The sequence below is a fragment of the Aristolochia californica genome, unplaced genomic scaffold, assembly GCF_029961685.1.
Source record: "Aristolochia californica isolate CCGP_79_NKW_82.1479 unplaced genomic scaffold, dmAriCali1.0.hap1 SCAF_9, whole genome shotgun sequence".
In the NCBI taxonomy this organism is placed as follows: domain Eukaryota; kingdom Viridiplantae; phylum Streptophyta; class Magnoliopsida; order Piperales; family Aristolochiaceae; genus Aristolochia; species Aristolochia californica.
In genome coordinates this window covers 35861206-35878619 of record NW_027182290.1, presented here as the reverse complement: position 1 = coordinate 35878619, position 17414 = coordinate 35861206, and the positions used below count along the sequence as shown (strand labels likewise).

The window sequence follows — 17414 nt, the reverse complement described above, 5'->3', positions numbered from 1 at the left end:
AGACGCCTATGTGCGAGTGATGGAACATCAACAAGGTCTAGTAGGTTAATTCACTGCATTTGAAAGAGAGAGAAAATGTCGGTCTAGAAGGTTAATTTAATGCATTTGAAGAGGGAGAGATTGTTCATTGTTCAGTGTTCAATGTTGATCCTTTCTGTTGAATTTCTATTCTCAAGTCTATTATATGGGCATTGTTCCTGCTTTTTAGGCTTACAACCGCTCAAAGCCATGGCCTGATCCGAGGACATAAGGAGAGGAGCATCGATAATGCACCGCTGTCTGGGTTGTTGGTATTGCTAGGTGGTGATAGAAGGTCCTTATTAATATTTCACTCATATTTCTGGAGGATCTCAGTTAAGCTCTCAGAATTATTACACGCTAAGATCCCAGACAAGCAACAAATTGAAGAAGTATAGCCAGAATATAATGATCGTGATCAAAGGGCATTTATTAACGGTCTCGATCGTATCTAAAGACTAACATGAGTTTCAACTCAGAGCAAGAGAGAGGGCCTCTCCCCCTCAACATTGGAAGAAGACCCTGTTCCATTTGAAGTATTTGTCTTTAAAATATTAAAAAAAATTACAACATTAAACATGATTGCTTTTCATCGTTGATATTGGTTGTATTAACACCAGCCAGCTGGAAGATAACATTGACCTCGTACATGATAACCATAATTTCATTGGTCACCCTCCTTTTCTCCCTCCTACATTCTTTTCCCTGCGAAAGTATTGTCCCAAGTTGGCAATAGTTGGACAATTAGTGGCCTAACTTGTGCAGATAACACATTCTTTGACCCGCAAAAGGAAGACAGTACGAATAGGAAGTTAATTTTCGTCCATCCAAAAATTAGTCAACGATCATTTTACAACTAAAAAGATTTTTTTAGTACTTAGATACATAGGATTATATCCACTAACAATAACAATAATTTCATTACTGTAGCATATAACTAACTTAGCGTGACACATTAGTTCATTTTCCTGCCTCCACATCTCAAATACAAATTTTGTTTCTGCCGTTGATCGTTGAAAATTTTATTAACTGCCACAGACGGACGTTTTATTCTCTATATAACAATATGCATCCGTTGTGCTGTCGATGTTTATCCTTGTGTTTTATGTTCTACACTCTCGGAAAATTTAGCGGGCACAGGAACCAGCGAATCGTAAAATCTTAAATCACATCTGAGGCCTTGTCTGCACCACAAATATCTTACCGTCCTTCACAACACCTTCAATATCCTGTGAAGATCCGTAAAGCTCCTCGATCGTACTCCCAACACGAGCAATACTTGAAAGAATTGAATTTCGGAAACTCGCATCTATTACTAGTGGATCCACCGAGTAGTCTAACACAACCTTCTCTTCCTCGTCTATGGGCACACTATGGATTAATAAAGAAAAATCAGTAAAAATTGATGACGCACATGGTGACCTAAAAAATGCTAAAATAACTCCATATCTATATATTAGAACTGCAATATTAGATACCAAAATAGATAAGAAAAAACAGAGCGAAAAAAAGTCTGAGACCTAGCCAGAAGAAGATATTAAATCTCCTTTAAATCAAATTTGGACACTCGTTGTTATCAACCTGTGTCTAGAGTTCGTTTGTTTTCTATTAGCTGAAGTATGCGGTGGACACCAAGCTGCAAGTCCACAATAGAGCTAACAAATAGAAATTATACCTACTGAGCATCTATCGGCTGCAGACAGGTGGAAGATATTATACCTACTGAGCATCATCGGCTGAGCATCTATCCTTTCCATGAAATTTTAACCATGACGTCCTAAAAAAATACTCTCCTATAGGTCCTCAACTGAACTGCTGCAGTCAAGGCCGTGAAAATGTATACTGTAAAAAAACTAAGAAAAGCACTAGGGAAAGACGCACTGGGTGTTCACTAATAAGACCCATAAAGGATCTCTCTGATCAGAGTACAAATTTGAAGCAACTGACAAGGTGAGCATCGTCACCATATGATAATGTCTGACAATGAAAAGAAACCCCACAACTTTCCATGCACACGGATGTCTACAATAGCATCATAATAAAAACATCAAAACTAAGACAGTTCATTTTCCTATGGGTCCAAGTTAACACAACAGCTGGTTAGTTCTGACCAGTTAAAAACACAAGAACATCCAATATAAATAAAAGCACAGCAAACATAAATGCCATTTAATCTTATGAACAACTAGAGTTAGACATATCACTAAATTAGTTAAAAAAAAGAGAATGTAATAAGATAAAATTTATATAATCTATAAGATGCACGGTTAAATCATGCATCTATTCTTTTCTTTGTCCTAAAATTTGCTAAGCATAAAAATATCAAAATCACTGTTAAATCTAGTTGTGCAAGTTTAATGACCACACAAATTCGCTAATAAAGGTTAAATGAAGGTTAAAAAAAATTGGTTTTTTATAACAAAATTACTCTGTTGAGTCATGCAATTTTCTACTGTTCAAAGTTGACTTGGGCGAGTGAAAGCAACTCAAACCGAGTTTTAGATATAAAAATTCAAAATTGGAGCTTGTTTACTCATTCTCACAAAAATTCAGTCAACGGGTTTAATATCGTTTTTTTTGTTTTTGTTTTTTTCTGAATGATGGTAAAGTTTTATTAAGAAAATAACAACAGGCTTAATATGTTTCATACACCTTTGACAGTTACTCATTAAAAGCACCAACAGGTTTGGGGCTAACCTGTCATTAAAACTGTGCTTGGAAGACAGAAAGTAGAGGGAAAAGAAAAGAAAGAGAAGAGGAAGAAAAAAAGAAAATAAAAGAAAATAAAAGAAAATGAAAGAGGCTTATTTTCTTTTCCTTGGATGCCCATATAAAATAAGAAAGAAAATGGAAGAAAAATATAATTTCTCTTGTTAGGATACAAGCGAAAAAATAAAAAAATTAAATTAGTATATTTAAAATTCAATGATTAAAATTTTCTCTGTTATTTTATTTTTTATTTTCTCTCCACATTCCATGCTTTTCTGAGAGAGTTCATTCACTAAGAGAGAGAGTAAGTTCTCTCATATTTTCTTTTCTCGTAAAAAATATGCTGCCAAACATTGGTAAAGGACTTTCTCTCTCCTTTTCTTTTTCTTTCTTTTCTTTTCTGTGGTTTCCAAACATGCCCTAAGAGATAAGAGTTTTTTACCAAGGAGAAAAAAGTTGGGGCTAACCTGTCATAAAGTCCAGCACCTGCATACCCTTCTAAATCCTCGCCATTGGAGTCTGACCTGTAGATAATTGATCGTCTTATAAAGAGGCCAATAGGTTTGCTTGGATAACCCAATACCTGACAGACAACAAGATCCATTAGCCCAGCAAGAAGCGATAGAAATCTGTGTTTATACACCCTGTAAGCATTTTATTACTCCAACCAATAGTTGCATCAGAGTTTTAGATTTATGACAAACGTAAAAACACATAATACATTTAACCATATTGAACTTTTGTACAAACTAGACTTTGTTAAATAATGAATGTGATACAGAAAGACTCATTGAACTACCATGTACTTACCCTGGGTGAATTGAGATCACTCTTCTTGCAAACAAAGCTCAAAGCACGACCTGGGTATGCTCCCACTAATGTCTCTCCAAGTCCTTTCACCACCTACATGAAAAAAGCCAGATTTTCAATGGAGGCACTCTAGGAGTCCAATGTAATGTTAGTTTTAGTACCATTAAAGCCAAGAAAAGGGAGAAAAGTTCTCGCCAGAAATGAGACAATAGATTACCAACTAAGCCAATCAGGAAACACAGTAAAATTGAAGTGGACGAGGATTTTACTAGTCCATAAGTCAGATTGAGATAGACATACCTCAGCATATATCTCGGATGAATCTCCAGATGATGGGTTAGTGGTATGAATTACAAAGGCATAATCAGCACTAATAATTTCTTGAACAAGGACAGCCATGCAGAGGTACTCATGATCCAATTTCACTCTCTGGGTGCTGAAATAGGCCCTCTCATTCCATTTTGAAGCCCAAACCTGAAAGAAATGAATAAATGTACCACCAAAATAAAATGGGTAGCTTGCAAGCAGATATTCTGAATACTGCAATCAGCATACTGCATCATGCAAGTATGAGATGTCAATCCTATATATCACCCGATTTAGAAAATAAGCCTTTGTTTTCAGTACTGAGACGATTTGCTAAAGTTTATCAGCTGATCATTTGGTCATATATACTTGGCCGCATAGTCATTTCATCATTCTTGGTTCAGAAAAGAGTTACACCCAATTCTCAAAGAAACCAGCAAATACTTTCAATCAGAAAGTAACTGCAGGTTAAATGATTTTTTCAGTTGCTCACCTTTTTTATTGCCTTCCATGCTTGTTCCCATCGTTCCGGATTTTCATCACCTGGCCATGGAATTCCTGAATTACTCATTTTGTCCTTCAGTTCTTGCACCTGAAGCAATTGAACTACTTATTTAAACCCTAAAAATTGAAAATTGTTCTTCACCCAAAAAGAATTGATAACACAATGTGCCTAATGTCCAGTTGAACAATCTGGAGTCAGATGGACTTTCTAGATTTCAACTGTCATACAGTTCAGGTACAATCTCAATAAAGTCAGTCCAAAGTGCGTGCTTTCATTCCACATGTTCTGATTCTACCAATGCAAATTGGACGTACCAATTGAGGTGGGGGAAGAAGCTGCAGCACTGTTTTCCGGATTTCACCAAGTGCACCAACATCTCCTGCTACCAATCTGTTCTTCAATTGTTGCAATTCAGTTGCTACTGTCTGTAAATAAGGTTGAAAATCATAAGTCACATTACTGACAATTTATTAGAATGAGGTTACATAACCTTCAAAAAAGTACTGAACTAACATAATCTACTCCTTGTCTTTGTTCCCACAAAATAAATATACTGTTAAATACACCAAACTACATTTCACTACCATATAAGAAGGATGAACTGAACCCACCTTGTTAGAATCATCTGATAGAACATTCTCAAAAACACCAAATGGTAGCGCAACAGAAGTAGGAATACCCACCCAGGAGGGAACTTTTCCTTTCAAATATGATATATTCCTGGATTTGGCTCCAACCTAATAAACATAAAGTTAAACACAATACACATAAAAAAATTACTGTCTAAACAAATGTCTTTTTCATTCTCACTTCTAACTACACCTTCTGAAATTCCATAAGACAGAAAAAGTTGGCTGCTCAAAAGTGCATCACATATTATATTCAATACTAACCATTTCACTGCTGAATTCGTCAGCTGAGATTGCATATCTACCAGCAAACTGCTTTCTAACAAGAGTTAGTGAAGGTCCAGTGACTGCATCTCTTTGATTTGATGAACTTGGATCTGCAAGTTCACTATCCTTGACCTCACTAAAGTTTCACACCACAAGGGAGAGTTAGAATTACCATTATATCATCAAATAAGAAACATTTCTGCACACTTTAATATAGAAGGTTGACAAAAAAACAAATTTCATTTCTTTGAGTTATAAGAATAGACCTGTAAATAACATCCGCTGATGTGGGTTTTAGCCTCAATAACTTGCCCTCTCTTGCTTGCAGGTCCAAAAGAATGTTAGGGTCAAAGCATGTAGCAAAGCAGACCTGCCATCAGAATATTTGTGATTCATAATTCACAATCTCTCATCATTACAATGTTTTGACAGTGCCATCAGCAATATAGAGATAAACACTAGGGATTGAAGTCCTACTGAACTAGAGGGTTGGCTCATTACCTTGGAGTTTCTTGCTCAAACTGAAACATGAGATAGGACATCTGGCATGTCTGGAGTAAGGACAGCAACAGCACCAACTGGGATTTCCTCCTCACCCTTTACACTGTTTGCCACTACAATGGTTGGATGCCCATATGATTCATTCTGGACAGAAAGCAATTTATCTACGACAACCACAAATCCAGCAACTTCAACTGGGCTTATGACCTGCCAACTGGTCCAAACATGAATACGCCATTAGAATTGTTCAATGGTTTGAATTAAAATTTTGCATGTCAAAGACTTTTCAAGATGTTCATTAACTTCAACATCCTCTAATGCTAAGAATCCCATATCCAGTGTGAAAGAGCTCCTAACAAGTCATTTTTCATGCACAACTAATACCACACGAATCCATTCTTCTTTACCATTTCAAATTTTCACCTTGTTTTGTGGGGTTCTCCAATGGTCTTTCCAACTCTATTTTCACTCTTTTAAAGTCAGAATTATTCTACTAGAAGAAGATATATCTGTTCTATTTAATGTTATCAAAGCTCATTGCTTCAGCACTGCCTCTTTGCCTCATACAAAGTGATGGTTGTCTGTTGAATACTTTTGAAGGTCAATGGCTGGCCAAGTGCTATTAGATGGATTTAACAACTGCTATTACCCAGCGGAGGTGTCAAGTATGAATGGAATTCATCTTTCATGCCACAGAAATGGAAGCACATAGTTGAGAGGTTAAGGAATTGTTTTGCACTAAGAAATTTTATTTTACAAAAAAATGCACGATTAAGAACAACTTCTAGATCTCTTTTTTTTTTTTTTTTTGAACTAGTTCCAGATCTCCTTTTAGATTGTAAAAAACTTATTGAAAACGGTATACATGCCAATTTTTCTTTTTTTTGTACTTCGTTCATGGTAGGATTCGAAATTATCAGAGATAATCAGGCTCTGAGTCCTATACACATAAACTTAAACTTCTGACCCAATCTAACCATCATGACTATTGGCATTGTCCAGTTATAAGGCTTTGTAATAAGTCATTTTTCACATTGTTTTACAGCAATAAAACCTGCCTAAGAAATGAAAAAAAAATAATGGATTAGAAAATGCAAGTATATCGTTCGGGAGTTAAAGGAATTTTTTTGAGGTGAGAAGTTTCCTGAAAAAACATGTCGGTCAAGAACAACTTTAAGATTTCCTCTCAGGTGGTAAAAACCTTATGAAAATGAACATATTGCTAAATTATTTTCCTTTTCTACTTTGTTCATGGTAAGCTTTCAAAAAATGGCCACAGATCAACAGGTTTTGAGTCCTATTAACAAGAACTCAACTTCTACTCCAATCTAATCATCATGACTATTGGCATTGCCCACTTGTAAGGCTTTGCAATAAGTCATGTTCCAAATCATTTTATAGCAATAAACTAACCTGCCTAGATGAGCTGTCTCCCGAAGAACAGGGTCAAGCCGGTTGAGAAGAGAAGACAAAGAAGCAGCTGATCCAGCACGAATAATTTCTTCAGTGAATATGTTTACCTGCAACACAAGATGTTAATGACAAATAAGCAGAGAAACTGCAGTGTTATAATCAATTAAACAGGAAATGTACTTGAAAAATACATACAGCCCATTGTTCAACTTCAAGCAGGTGTCCAAGGTATTCCGCTGAAGGTTGAAGGACATGGTGGTAGTGCTCTGCCTTGATTGAAAGTGCTAGGCGAGTACGATCAAGAACTGATTTGGTGTATAATGCCCACTGGTCATCTTTACTTCTGCAGAGGTCTAGGGCACGATTCCACCCCTTCATTAACAGCACCAATTTCAGAAGCAAACAGAGATGTAATGGCTATAAAGGTGTAACTAGCTACTAAATAATTAGAAGTCTCATCACCCCAAAAACAGAAAACTCCACTAACTTACCAAGCATAGAGAAACAAAATGTTAGGTATGGTTATGTTTTGCCTGTTTCAGTCAGGAAGTTTAAAATTTTCTTTCAGGCCCTACTATTACCAGGAGCTTATCGTCCCTTGCAAGTAATGTAGTCTGGTGTTATCATCCCTCACCACTGAAATCATACAACCTGCCCATTACTGCCACCTATTTATTGGACTCTTTTTCCCAGCTTAGGAAACAGACTTAAGAGTGGTAGAGATAACAGTAATCACTGTCTTCACAAAGTATGTCATCATTATGATTATAAAATATGATGTTGGGGTATCTATGTAATTGGTCCGTCATAAATCTAGGAGTGTCTCTGGTTTAGATAGTCAATTCAAGTCAGAAATTAGAAAGTTATCGAGTTTAGAAGTCAGTATTAAGTGATGAATGTAATAAGGCACATTTTAATCATGCTAGTATAATTCTGTTTGAAGTGATTAATAAAGAGGTTAAGGGTTGATTATAAAACCCCTAAAGAGACTGCCTGGCTGTATTCCTCTGTACTTCTCTCTTTCTCAATCTTAACCACTTGATTATTAGATTTTACAATTTAATCATTTTATTTTAAAAAAAAATGCTCGTCACCTCAATAGTTTAAATTTTGCCAATTACATCATGACACAACATTTTCTTCTGAAAACCAGGTCTCACCCTTAAACTAACAATAAAAAGCAGAAACCTCAAACTGATTACTATATATGATCTGATTTTCATCCAAATTTTTCTCTCTAAAATCTCTAAAGCCTAATGTCAATATGAAAGATACATAAACCAATAGTATTTTACTGAAGTACCTTTAAGCAGTAGATTAGTTCCTCATTGTCATCCGATGAGAGTATAAGATTCTCAAGAACAAGGGTGATGAAGTACATAACTTTCTGCAAGAAAAAGTAATAGGTAGCACTAAGTTTGATATGTACTAACAGCATAGATATGTCTGTCAGAAGGACAAACAACAGAGACTACAGTCAAGGGTAACACCAACAATATAATGTACCTCTGGAGCAGACTTGCTTAGGTCTTCATATCCCCTTTCAATGGCCGTTCTAACTGTCGAATCCAATGCAATATCCAAAAATATAAGATCCTTCAACCTCTCATGAGATCCATGAAGCAGTGGTTGAAGTTCTGCACGAGCTTCCAACAAACTCTGAATCATGTTTAGCAATACAATAAGTTCAAAGTGAACGTCTCTTCAACTGATGAATAAAAATACCCAAAGCATTGACCCACCTCCAGTAAAGGTTCAACATTTTTATCCTCAACATGGTCTAGAATGAATTGGAGGAGCGCCTGCAACACAAGCCATATAAATGCATGGGATTTAACCCGGCCATCAAGTGATCATGATGTTTTCATCAAATTTCTATGATTAATGTTGAGAATAGTTACTGGAAATCCAGCTGGCAAGCCGGAAACAGGATCGATTTGAACGCCAACCATGAAACCTTGGCCCTGAAACAAAAAGCATATATCAAAAAGAGGAAACTTCTACTTAGACATGCAAAGGGAAATTTCAGATATTACCTTTGTTTGATAACCCAAGCAAGTTGAGATAGCTGACTCAAGATCTGCACCTGAGTGAACTGCCTAGAGAATAATAATTCAAAAACAACAAATTACATTTCTAACACGAAAAGGAAAATAAAAGGAACGCCAAATAAAAAAGATTCTAAAAGCCAACCTTTAAAGTTCTCAAGTAGTTTCCGAGATCACGAAGCAGGCCCTCCTTCTCGTCACTTCGAAAATTTGGCTCAGAGTGAATGCCACGGTCATAACTTAAAAGCCGTTCTTTTGTTATGCCATTTGATTTTAAGGTACTCCAATAGACATCAATATTGAAATCACTTTTGATATAGTTAATAAGCGCCTGCAAGAATGTTGTCGTTATCTGTAATTAAAACTGCTTACAAAAAAGTTTAATAAAACTGTAGTACTGACTACCTGACAAATTATGACATCATCAGGACTAGTATTGTTATGCAACTTCTGATGCCACTCCTCCATCATTCCACCTTTACAGTAATTATTTCTCTGCCAAAATTTCATATTTTAGCTTCATAATTCCCATGTAAAAAGTGAAACTAAGAAATGCAGAAACATAATGATCCAGAAAGTACCTGGACCACTAGAATCTCATCTCGGATCCGCTGACCCACATCTCCTTCACCTCCACGGCCTACACCTGACATGATCATCCTTAAGAGCTCCCTATACTGAGGACCACTTTTGTATAAATCCTGAAGCAAATCTGTCAACCTGTCTTGAGCTTTACTGATTTCACTGCAAACAGGTCAGACAGAAGTTTATCTACAACTAAATATATTATTATAAATCATAAGTTGAGTAGACAATGGTAGATACATGGGAAAACGAACAATGCACAGAAGAAGTGAATATGATGGAGCAAGTTAGCAAGAAGAGGTATACCGAGGCTTGACGTTGTAGTTTCTATTCCATGTGAGCTGTCTTGTAGCCATGAATCTCATCCACACTAAAAGCCCTGCAAGACCCAACTGTCCAAAATCTTTTGCCCACTCTGTCAAGTCTGCTGCAATATTAAATCTGCCACAAAATGGCATCATTCTTGATAGATCATGTACAGGACCAGTTGCTCAAGATGAAAAAAAAAAAAAATTGGAAGAAAATAATGACCCCAGGTTAACTATTTCTGAAAAAGCTTTAAAACGAATTTTACACAAAAAAAGAAGTAACGGTAGAGGAGATTATGTCTTCTGTTAATCAACCATATAGTTACCTATGCATAAGAGATCTCTCAGCCTCACTCTCCAATTCAGCTATTCTATCCAGCAATGTCTTTGCAGTACCATTTCCATCGCCAACATCCTATGAAAACAGCATCAACATATTAAAAATCATAAAGACAAGATATCAGAGCAATGATAAAAAAAAAAAAAGAGACGAAACAAAATCCAAAAGAAATAGACCTTCTTAGCCTTCTCAACTTGACTGCTAAATTCAACATAAAAGTCAGACTTGTTGTTATTTATCCATCTCCCATTTGATAGAAGAACAAATGGCAGCCCCACAAAAGTGCCTCCATCAACCTCTATTTCTATATGCTGCAACTGAAAATTTTAAAAAGAAATTGTGAGAAGTTGGTAAAAAATGTGAGGTAAGTGTGAGTACTATTGCTCTTAACCCGTGTTAAGATTAAAGTTTCTGCTCTTCTTGAATACCTTGGATGCAGCATCCATAGAATCCTCTATGAATGGAGTTTCAAAAGCTCTGTCCATCGAAACTGAGCCAGGTGGAAGTGTACTGAGGGAAGGTGCCTGTCAAACATTAGACACCAATTCCGTAATTTCACATTATTAAAAAGATAACAAAAAAGTTGAGGCGAACTGTTTCAAACTAACAATCCATTGTTTAACATTGTCGAGTCCATGCTCAATGTCTTACCATCCACTCTCCAGCTCTTTCTGATAATGCCCAATGAAGCACGACTGGCTCTTTCATGTCTGTAGCAGCATAAATTTTGGTCTTCCCATGATGCTTTGACACAAGTACCTTTAAAATGGGAAAGTTATTTATTACTCTAGAAGAAAGAACAGCTTTGAAGAGTAAATAAAAAACAGAATGTTATCTAACCAGAAGTTTCTCATCTCCCAGTTTAAAAAGTTTCTTGTTCACAATGTTGCCACCATCCTTTTCTTCCTTAGCCTTCGACCATAGTTCAAATTTTGTTGGGGTTTGAGTTAAGAAAATTTCTTTTTCCTTCCCAGGCTCAGCCAAATATTTATTGAGAAACTGCATGAGGTCTCTTTTCTTGCGCTGGATTTTTTCACCAGTGAAATACTGTTTTGTCTTCAAATACTGTGAAGCATTGGTGGCTTGTATGTTTCCCTTGGTAATTCTTTTCCTTATCTCATCAATCGAGATGCCTTGATCTAATTCAAGTTGTAGCTCTTTCCTAGCATCTTCAAATTCCCTCTATCACAAAAACATAAATTGATTACCATACAGATGTAGATGATGGTACAAGATATAAAATGATCATTGCTACTAACAAAAGAACAGAGTAGGAATGTTACCAATTGTTGATCTGGGGAAAAGTTAGGTTTCCCCGCCTTTTCCCATCGTATATATGCTTGTATTTGAACAAGTTCATCAGGAATGTTTTTCTCAAATGTGGAAGTTCCCTCCTCAGGCTTGTCATCTCTTTTTGTTAACCTTGCACGAATCTCTTGTATGGAAGCTCCCTTGGCTACTTCCTCAAGTAATTCAGTTCGGGCAGCTTCATACTCTTCCTATAGCATGCACGAAAAAAATATTTCTTTAATGTTGAGCAGACAGATTCAACACCACTAACCCTCGTGAACCTTGAACTGAAAATCTCAAACTAATAAACCCCACCATGTAGTCATTGAGCTAGAGTTGCAATACACAGCATGCCTATTGTATCTTAATTACACTCCACCAAGAAAAAGTGTGAAATTGTACTAATCCACCAAAAATATCAACAATTACATCTATGCTTTTGGTTTTGAATTTCAGCACACTTACTCATCCATTGCCTTCTTTTTCTCTTAATATGACAATATACCCTTACTAAACTCAGGGAAGAAATAGGATAAATAGAATTTGAGTCCTCGTCTCCTTGTTTCTCTTTGGGAAGTGTATGGGAGGGTTCCCATTTCCCTCACTCTGTCTCTTTGCACATCAACAGAGGATGGGGAAAGGAAGTGTGGCCCCTCACGTATTGGAGGGAAAAAAAAGATTAAAAGTGAAAGGTATTTTTTAACGAAATTAAAAACCAAGGCTCCAAGTGGAGAAATCAATATGTCTAGGCAGTGTTTGTAAAATTGTAATTTCACTTCAAGAGAGTGAGTGCAATTAACTAGATATTACTAGATATTATAATCAAGCAAAAAAAGGAAAAGTAGGAATTGGCTTTTTCAAATTCGTGAGGGCATGAAGCCCTAATCTAATCTAAGATATTAGCATACTCTATCAACAGAAAAATGAAAGCAACACCAAGAGGAAACCACTGCTAATTAGCCTGAACTTTCTCACTGAAAAGACTATGAAACAACTACTTTCTACAAGCCATATCACATTAAAAATAACTGGAATCATCCTTTTCGAGGAAAAAAAATGGAAGTCATCCATCACCAAATGTTTGTAGAGTTCTAGTTGCTCAGGAAAGATGAAATGCGAAAAACAGCAAATGTGATATACTGGCATTGAAGGCCAAGATAAATGAATATCACAGAAATTAATGAAGAGTGTTAAAGTTGGGTTCAGGTCTATCCAAAAATGACTATCCGAAGCTATGAGGCTTTTCCTCTTTTAACAAAGAGATAGTATCAAATTGAGCTCACTGTGACAACTCTTGTATTCGAGTTAAACAGAAACTCTGTTCTCTTTCCTTATAGGTAACCATGTCTCGTGTAAACAGTGGACAACAGACACTTGCCTTCTCATGCTCTGGTGTATATGCTTGTTTACCCTTTCTTTCCCACCTCAGATACGCTTGAATCTGCACAAGGTCTTCAGGTACTGATATATTTGAAGGAATCGAATTGTTTGCATTTGACTTATCACTTCTAGGCAATTGGATGTAAAAGTTTTGACCTCCATCTTTAAACCTGGCATAAATAGTCTAACCACATCAATGAAACATAAAACTTGATTCATAAAATAGACAAATTAGATTTATTAGAAATTCACCATTTGTTTTGTGCTTCATCAAATATAAGAAATTCTATAGCTTGTATCTGAGGATCATCAATTGCCAACGACAAAAACATGTTTGGGCCAGACTAGGAGAAAGTAGAATGAAAGATTAGTAAGAGGAAGCAATTCATACTGTATTCAAATAAGCTTATTACCAAAAAAAAAAAAAAAATCTAAACTTCTCCCTGAAATCCAAATACAGAAACAAAACTATAGATTAGCATATAATGAAGATGTGGTATCACTTCTGATAACATACTTTCCGAAAAGGAGTATGCAGAGCACTGTTCTTGTACACTTTTGATCCATCAGGACAGTGAGAAGGTACTGACCAATTCCTGCACAAACTCATGAGAATAAAAAACTCACAGTGGAGGAATACAAAAGAGTGCACAAAAATATTCAACCATACAGTCATACCTATTTGTACCACAAATTGCACCCCAGTGAAGTATGAGCGAGCTATCACTATTTGTAATTTGTATATCTACTTGAGAATGAGAATCAGGAGCCACTGTACTGACAACAACCTGCTGAATAGGTAAGATAAAGTTTCACATTACTTTCCTAACTTTCAGGACAAAGTAAACTTCCAGAGGAAGTACCTGAAGCTCTGAACCTCCATCCAGATCGAATCTCCATGTGATCTGCCAAGGTTAGAAATAGTTAGAGATCTACTAACATTTTCAGAGTATATCCTCTTGAAACATTTAGAATATGAAAGATGGAATTTATTGGCACACTTTTTCAGACAAGTTATTACTATATCCAGTATCGGTAGGAGTCTCAAAAGTGCAACTCTGGATAACCATAACCATACTTCAAGCTTATATGCCTGAGATAGGAACAATGAAAATTATAGGAATATCCAAAGTTGATCAAAGTAGCCGTAGAAGAAAACCAACTTCAGTAATAAATAACAACCAATACTGAAAACATTTTTTTTTAAATGTACATACTTGAGATATATACTGATTTCCAATATAACAAAAGCACTCAGAGCTTCAAGAATTCCACTTATCCTCCTAATATTACATGAGGAAAGAACTTACCTCAGAGACAGAATTTGTTGCCAATACAGCACAAGGAACAATGGAAACCATGCTGTCTCTAGTTTTGGGACTTTTCTTGTAAAACTTGGCAAAAATTAGAGGATTGTGCAGCTGGTGTGCTGATTGATTTGACAATGATGCAGCGGTGACATGGTAAGCTGAACTCCCAGAAGAGTCTGAACGACCTTTCTTTGGATGGTCAGGTTTAAGGTAGGGTAGAGCTTGGTGAAGGATACCATGTCCTAAAGTATTGCTCATATCTCACGCTCAGGGATGCACCTCCCAAAAAAGTAAAAGCTGCCAAAAACAAATTATCATCATAAAACTAGTTGTAAACTTTTTTTTCTTGAAAGTAAACTTCACCATGCATAAGACTGAGGATCATCTAGAAAAGGAGTCGACTTGAATTTGGACAAAGATAGCAGTTGAAACAGTTTGCATTAGTCAGGTGTCTGTCATTACTTTAGAAAGCGTATCTTGATTCAAGTAAATTAAGTTCTCCAAACTATGCTTAAGAGTAAACGGCCAGTCCACCAATGCAATTCTATAGAGTTGAAAATCATGAACAGTTTAAATGCCTACTGAAAATTCTAAAAGAAAAAAGGAAAATAGTTGTCTTTCCCTTTCATCACGGTGGTAAAAATACTAAAAAGTACCGGCTCCGCTAAGAAAATCAACCATTACAGCAGAAGGTTAATCTAATTCTAGCCAAACGCACTTCATTATACAAAGGACGATATAGATTTCGTAAACTGATCGTAGTGGTAAAAAATAAAGCTAGAGTCAGCTAGTAGAAGAACAAAACATAACAGGAACAAAATAAGATTGATTCAAAAACGTATTACTGGTGGAAATTCAAAGAACTCCAAGTTTATAAAACTAATCGGCTCCATTCAAGTAGCTAGAAGGAGAACCAAATTAACAGCGCATTGGAGATCATAAGTTTCCTATAGATGACTCTACCGAGCGATATTTGTTGCCCATTGCAATCCAATGAAAGGTAAATTCGCAAGCTTCCGACAAACTCTGAGAATACTTTGTGAAAAATGTAACAAAAACAATAAAAAAATATTAGATTCAGCAGCAAATATTAAGAAAACAAGCAGACAATCGTAATTTGTCTACTTTCAAATGTTTTTATTTCATCATTTTCTTACTAATCAAATCAATTTTTCCACAAAATCACCTCTCACTACCTCCACGAAAACTCCGTATCTTCTTCCAAGAGAGGGAGAGAGTGAGAGAGAGTGAGACCGGTAGAAGCCTCAGCTAGCTGCTGCCAGTACTGCATTCATTCAACTGGGAGTAATCGGTGATTAACTCTCACAAATAAAAGACGATATTTTGCTTATATCATGACACGTATCATCATGGCAGTAGTTCACATAAAAGGAAACAGCCTTTGAATCTGGACCTTTCACGTGAGGAAGATCCATACCGCTGAGAAAAGCAACGAGCGATATTTTAGCATTGAAGCACCTAAAATAACCCAAGAGCCGATTTGGATAAAACATAACGTAGGAGAAAAAATCTATTTTAACGGTGGACAAAGCTCCATACATCAATTAAAATAATCATAATTTAAAACCATACATTGTCCAATATAAGCCCAACTCGTGACATTGAAAAATTAGCAATAAATAAAGATTTGTTTTTAGAAGGGTATCCAAAGCAGTAACGACAAAGCGGAAAAAATCTTCCAGTTCTTCTCTCACCCCTTGTTTACTATAAATTAATTCTAATATTATCAAAAAGCAAGAGAGGTCATCACGATAACGCGAGAGAAACGGCCGGACGGGTCCCTGGGCTCGCTTATCCGTTTCAAAGGATGAAACGGCCGCCATGCTTTTCATTGCCTCAACATGTCACATCGACCATAGGTTCCCTGTGAGAGGAAGTAGCTTTTAGTTTGGCCTCCGCGCTTTTATCCAAAGCACAGATGCTACCATGAATGAGAGAAGAAGCAGCTCTCCCTTGTTGCTGCCAAGTGGATGTGCTGTGTTGGATGCTTGGGTGTCCCATTCCCCCCCTTGTACCCTGATTCATCTTTTCTCTTCTGTTGTATACACGTAAGATTGTGGGTCTATCACCACCTCCCCCGATTGAGAGGCACCTTGTCCTCAAGGTGGAAGAAAGGGAACCGGGATAGAATGGTGGTGTAGGGCTCCCAACCTCAAATCATGGAAGGTCCTTCCATTGGACAAGTACTTCATAGGTGCCATCTTGGAGTTATCGAGTGCAGAAGACGTGGGTTGGTAGGGATTGGCTGGAAATGGGAGGGTGAGTGGGCTTTTTAAGTTGGCTGATGAGGAAAACAGGGTTTGCAGGCCAAAGTTTATAACTTGAGGTAAACAAGATCACCAACTTGGAAGTGTAGTTCCTTCCATTCAGTATCAGCTTGTGCATTCATTCGAGCCTGAGCATTATTTAAATTGAGCTTTGAGTTCTTCAAGGATGGCTTTCACCTATCAATGATGTGCTGAGAGAGTATAGGAGTAGTGTCGGTGGATCCCTCCTGGAAAAAGCTCAAAAAGGGTCATGCCAACAATAAGGAGGAAGGTGGTGTTGTACCAAAATTCTGTCCAAGCTATCCAATTAGGCCATTGCCGAGGGTGGCTGCTCACGAAGTAACGGAACTATGTGATCAAATATCTGTTGACCACTTCAATCTGACCGTCTGTCTATGGATGGTAGTCGGAGTTTGTGCGGAACTGGAACTAGATTGCCTAAAGAGTTCCTTCTAAAAATTATTAATGAAGATCGTGTCTCATTCAGAGACGATGGACTAAGGAAACCCATGCAAACGTATAACCTCTCGAATGAACAATGAGGCAACTTGGGTGGCGGTGTAGGGATGACCGAGGAGGAGGAAATGATTGTACTTGGTCAATCGGTTCACGACTACTAGGAAAGTGTCTAAACCTTGAACCTTTGGAAGACTGCCAAGGAAGTCTAGAGAGATCCTCTCATACTTGGTTGGGGATGGGGAGTAGTT

At 36.9% G+C, this 17414-nt stretch overlaps 1 protein-coding gene across 1 annotated transcript; it reads right to left on the bottom strand.

The window, feature by feature from the left end:
- Window positions 1–982: 982 nt before the first annotated feature.
- On the bottom strand, window positions 983–15714 carry LOC137941091 (alpha-glucan water dikinase, chloroplastic-like). Its single transcript, XM_068786344.1, is given in 34 exon segments — window positions 983–1389; window positions 3195–3310; window positions 3538–3630; window positions 3838–4011; window positions 4337–4435; window positions 4663–4773; window positions 4960–5085; window positions 5242–5380; window positions 5511–5614; window positions 5746–5959; window positions 7159–7265; window positions 7354–7530; window positions 8462–8545; window positions 8665–8817; window positions 8901–8960; window positions 9060–9122; window positions 9195–9257; window positions 9352–9537; window positions 9612–9701; window positions 9788–9950; window positions 10098–10232; window positions 10426–10514; window positions 10616–10756; window positions 10868–10963; window positions 11091–11198; window positions 11280–11621; window positions 11723–11938; window positions 13108–13279; window positions 13362–13453; window positions 13627–13705; window positions 13788–13897; window positions 13973–14014; window positions 14420–14716; window positions 15606–15714. Coding segments are annotated over 33 exon segments (4407 nt in total). The 5' UTR covers window positions 14678–14716; window positions 15606–15714; the 3' UTR covers window positions 983–1184.
- Window positions 15715–17414: the final 1700 nt, after the last annotated feature.